General features: G+C 67.0%; 1 protein-coding gene across 1 annotated transcript; it reads right to left on the bottom strand.

Moving 5' to 3' along the window:
* Positions 1 to 1,776: 1,776 nt before the first annotated feature.
* Positions 1,777 to 4,500, bottom strand: LOC148590532 (TLC domain-containing protein 2-like). The gene is made up of 4 exons (XM_088538951.1): positions 4,313 to 4,500; positions 3,906 to 3,988; positions 3,099 to 3,181; positions 1,777 to 2,271 (listed from the first exon to the last, which is right to left on the bottom strand). Exons 1-4 carry the CDS (start codon positions 4,492 to 4,494, stop codon positions 1,894 to 1,896), a joined length of 726 nt encoding a protein of 241 aa, XP_088395077.1. The 5' UTR covers positions 4,495 to 4,500; the 3' UTR covers positions 1,777 to 1,893.
* Positions 4,501 to 5,033: the final 533 nt, after the last annotated feature.

Below are 5,033 nucleotides of genomic sequence, written 5' to 3'. Positions count from 1 at the left end.
GCTCTGATTGGACAAGGCCCAGTCCATCCAACTACGTCACCGGCCTCCCCTTGCCGGGGGGGCGTGGGGCGCTCCGTGGGGCGTGAAGGTCCCCGTGGTCCCCATGGGGGTTTCGGGGACCCTCCCTGTTGCGCTGTGGGGCAAGGGGGACCCTCCGTGGGGTCCTGGGGGCCGAGGGAGGCGCAAGGGGGTCTCCCTAGATGACAGGGATTCCCCCGTGGGGTGATTTGGGGGCGGGGGGGGGGCGAATGCGCCCCGTGGGGTCACTCCGTGCGGGGCTGTGGGGCAGGGGGGACCTCCCGTGGGGTGCGGGGGGTGAGAGGGACCTTCCATAGGGTGCTGGGGAGCAAGGGCCTCCCCCATAGGAGCTGTGGGCTGAGAGGGACCCTCCATAGGGTGCCTCTGCCCCCCCATAGGACCTCATGGGCTAAGGAGGGGCTTCTATAGGGTGCTATGGGGTGCTGTGGGGTGAGAGACCCAGGCAAGCGGGGTCTGGCCGTCCTGGCACACGGGTGCCACGCTGGCCCACGGCGGCAGGGACATGGCAGCACAGTGTGGGCCTCGAGCAGCGTCCCCGGCATGGGCAGAAGCGGGAGCACGGAGCCAGCCTTGCTGCGGGGGGCGGAAAATCCATGTGGAAACGGGCCGAATCCCAAAGGCAGCGCGGGCTGCCCGCTCCGCCCTGGCTGGGAGCTGTGTGAGACACACGGGTGCCCAAAAACCGCTGTGGGGCACGAACCCCAATGCTGCTCCTGCAGCTGCGCTGCCGCAAACAGCAGCATGAGCAGCTTTGGCCTCGAGGCATCTCCCGGTGCCCACACATGGCACGGGGCACAGAGCTGCGGCCGGTGCTGCTCCCCTTACACTCCTACCCGGGCCTTCCTCGTACTCCATAGGCAGGAGCAGGGAGAAGCCCCTAGCAGAGGTAAATTGTGGGATATAGGGTGCATTTCAACTCGAACTCAACTGCGCCAAGCTGATGGTTGGACAATGATTTTGAAGGTCTTCTCCAACCGTAACAATTCTGTGGTTCTGGCCTCTGTGGAGCAGCCTGGGGTGCAGAGCCCCTTTCCCTCTCAGAGTCCCTTCCCTTCAAGCTGTTTCGTTGCAACCGTTTATTAAAAGCTCGTGTTAGTGCGAGTGCTGGCTGCCCCGCCAGGGTGTTGTGGGCTCTGGTGCAGGGCTTTTCATTCCTCAAAAATGCCCAAATCTGACCCGCCTGCCACCCACTGTGGGAGGCGACCACTGCGTCATCCCATCCGGCCCCTTTTCCCATGCCCGTGCAGGGGGACTGGTTACACCTGGGGATGAGGTGACACTGGAAACACGTGTAGGTGCCAGGAGGATCTGGCAGCTGGTCCCCAAGCACAGGGACACGGCACCCGGCGCCCTGTCACCCGAGCCGGACTGGCCGCACGCTGGCATCAGCCTCTCCCTCCATCACCCAGCTGGGACCATCTCCAGAGCAGGACTCCCACATGCGGGATTTGGCTTTTTCCAGATCTGGCCTCAAGCCTGAGGCCTTGGAGCCTCTCCCGCCTGCTGGGACAGGGCCTGCGGGACCCTGCAGATCCATGTGTAGCAGCACTCTTCCCTGCTCCCTTTTCATCTCGGCGGTGGCCTTACGGAGCTGCGAGACCTGTTGGGGCTTCCTTGAGCACCCGACCACCTCATCCAAAGGTGCAGGGAAGCAGGGCCCAAACCCGGGTCCAGGAGCGACTTCTCTGCAGCGCAGGCTCCGGAACCGCAGCCGCTGGAGCCGCCCGGGTACTCTGGTTAGTGCGGACCCTCCAAGCAGGGTCCTGAGATACCCCTGCTCGCTCTCTGCTGCTCCTCTTCCTCCCTGTCTTTCTCCTCGGGGCTGCTCATCCCCTGGAGCCTGCAGGAGAGGGGCTATTCCTCCTTGTCCTGCCGCACCTCCCGCATGGACTTGAAGAAGTCGCTGCGCAGCAGGCGGTAGAGCAGGACGATGTTCATGGGCGTCATGATGGCCATGCCCACCGCGCTCACGGCGTACGTTGCCGGCGGCACGTTCTCCCGGTTGAGGAAGAGCCACCGCGTCATCCAGGCCAGCGTGGCGATGCGGAACACCACGTAGGTGCCCAGGTTGGCGATGCTGTTGAGGCGGTAGCAGGCGGTGTGCTCTAGGTTGGCCATGAGCAGAATCTGCCGCAGGTGGAGGAAGATGGAGTTAATCTCCACCAGCAGGGCCACGAGGGCAAACCCCACGTACTGGTGGAGCAGCACCGCGATACCGAAGCAGACGATGACCTGAGAAAGAGAAGAGAGGAGAGGCTGATCCGGGATGTCCCTCCAGATAGGGTAGGGGCTGCAGGAACAGCAGTTCTCACGCACCCCAACCTGGAGCCCTCTGTGCTTGAGCACAGCATGGAGCAGAGGTGCAAACTGTTGTCACGCCAGTGTCAAACCACTTCTCATCCCCCCGCTTCCATCTCTGTCTCCAGCATGAGATCAAGTCACCCTTTTTTTTTTTTTTTCCCTGGTGGGAGGAAGGGGCAAACGGAAGGAGGAGATGGAGATGCTTCTACAAACTCCATGCTGGAAAAGGAGATGGGAACAGCTAGACCTGACCCTGCTCTTTTGGCCTGGGAAATGCTGCTGCTTGTGGTCCAGCAGGTTTTTCCTGCTATGAAGAGGGGAGATGCAGAGCACGGGGCTGCCGCTGGCTCTGTGACTGACCCAGGGCAGCCAAACGGAGGGGATGAAGAGGTTCTGGTGCCCTAGCAAGCCCCAGGGCTGCTTTGCTGCATACTCAGACCTTCCTCCAGTTCCCACCAGCAACGCTGCTCTCCGCACGGGCTCTGTAATGAGATTTCCCATTCCCTGCTGGCTAAGTCACTGCCTCGGTGCTGCTCAAGGGTCTCCGGCTCTGCCCGCTCCCCTGTCCCTGCCTGCCCGGCGCTGCGGTGTCCGCACTGCAATGCAGGAAACCCTCAGTCCTGCCGAACCCGGGGCCTCCTGGCAGCCCCGGCCTGGTGGGGCAAGTGCCGGGGGTCTGTGCCCACCGCACCGACCAGCCCCGTGATGAGGGGCAGTCCTCAGAGCCGCTGTTCCCCCAGAGCACCCGCTGGACTCACCACGGAGTGATGGAAAAGCAGCTCCCAGGACTGCCGCAGTTTCTGATTGCACAGCATGTCCACAAAGTCCTCAAGGAAGTAACCTGGGAAGAGAGAACCGTGAGCTGGGACTCAGCCTGGGAGCCTCTGCGGTGCAGGACCCTTGGGGACAGCAGCAGCTGTGACTCCACTGTGCAGACAGGGCCAGGGCTCACAAGCGGCACCACAAACGCTGACCAGGAGGAGGGGACGGCTGCGCGTTTCGCACCCTCCGCAATCGTGCCGCAGGATGCGCCGCTCCCTGGGGTGCTGCTCCCGGTGGAGGGAGACGGGAGGGTGCCCAGCATGGGGACCCTCACCCTGCGAAGGCACCTGAGACACCCGGCCCTCCCCGCTGAGCCGCAGCGATGCCGGGAGGCCGATTAGTGCTGCCCATGGGGCTGCCAACAGCCCTGCAAGGGGCCAACGGGGGAACAAGCTTCTCCAGCCAGAAGACTTGGAACCCCATGCCAGCGGGTTGGGCTGGGCACAGGGATCCGCGGGATGTCCGAGCTGCCTGCTCTGGGGGAAGGACCTGTGTGGATCCAATGCCAGAGACCCTGCCGGGACACCCCTGGGCTGCTCCTGGAGGAGCGTGCGGGCAGGCCGGTGCCCGGTACCTCCTGGCCATGGGTGCCGTGGGGCAGAAAGGAGCCACTGTCCTTGCCGAGAATAGGGTGATTGTCTGGGGCGCCCGAGACGTCGCCGCTGGGGATGTGGCGCAGGGGGCCGGTCCTGGGCACCGACAGTCCCTAGGGAAGTGCTGGACGCAGAGCCCGCTCCTCTCACCTACGGACACGGCCACCAGGCTGTGCGCCCCGGGGGGGTGCGTGGCGGCCACGTCCTCCGGCAGCTCCGGGTACAGGCAGAACCTGGGGGAGAAGCATCGTGAGCACCGGGCAGTGTCCTGGTCACCCGCGTCCCCCCCAGTTCCCTCGGTGCCTCCTGATGCCTCTGATCCCTCCAGGGCCTCCCTGTCCCCCACTATCCCTCAGACCCCGATCTCCCACCAACCCGGCACCTCCCGGATCCCTCCGGTACCTCCGTGTCCCTTCATCCCCCATCAGCGCCCGGGGGCGCCCAGAGCCCTCCTGCTCCCTTGGATGTCGCAGCACCCGCAGCTGCGGGTCCGTCCCCGCTCCTTCCCGGTGCCTCCCGGTGCCCCGGGGAGCCGCCGCGTCCCCGGCGCCGCTCACCCGGCCAGGGCGCCGCCGCCGCTGAGCACGCTGTGCGCCAGCGACGTCCAGATGTTGCGCCACTTCCAGCGGTTGCGCCGCGCCGAGGGCGGCGGCGGCACGAGCCGCTCCAGCGCCCGGTTCAGCAGGCGGAAAGCGGCGAAGGAGCCGGCGACCAGCAGCAGCGCCGGGCCCGGAGCCATGGGCGCCGCCGCCGCCCCCGCCGCTGCCCCGGGCACCGGCCCCGCCCCGGGCACCGGTACCGCCCCGAGCACCGGTACCGCCCCGGGCATCGCCCTGGGCACCGGTACCGCCCCGAGCATCGCCCCAGGCACCGGTACCGCCCCGAACATCGGCCCCGCCCCGGGCACCGGTACCGCCCCGGGCACCGGCACCGACCCGGGCACCGGCACCGACCCAGGCACCGGTACCGCCCCGGGCACCGGTACCGCCCCGAGCATCGCCCTGGGCACCGGTACCGCCTCAGGCACCGGTACCGCCCCGAGCATCGCCCCGAGCACCGGCACCGCCCCGGGCACCGGCCCCGCCCCGGGCACCGGTACCGCCCCGAGCACCGGTACCGCCCCGGGCATCGCCCTGGGCACCGGTACCGCCCCGAGCATCGCCCCAGGCACCGGTACCGCCCCGAACATCGGCCCCGCCCCGGGCACCGGTACCGCCCCGGGCACCGGCACCGACCCGGGCACCGGCACCGACCCAGGCACCGGTACCGCCCCGGGCA

This window comes from Tinamus guttatus, unplaced genomic scaffold (genome assembly GCF_059628265.1).
Source record: "Tinamus guttatus ecotype Peru unplaced genomic scaffold, ASM5962826v1 Tinamus_guttatus_pri_ptg001277l, whole genome shotgun sequence".
NCBI lineage: Eukaryota > Metazoa > Chordata > Aves > Tinamiformes > Tinamidae > Tinamus > Tinamus guttatus.
Note: the sequence above shows the minus strand (reverse complement) of the source record. Positions and strands in the feature narration are given on the sequence as shown.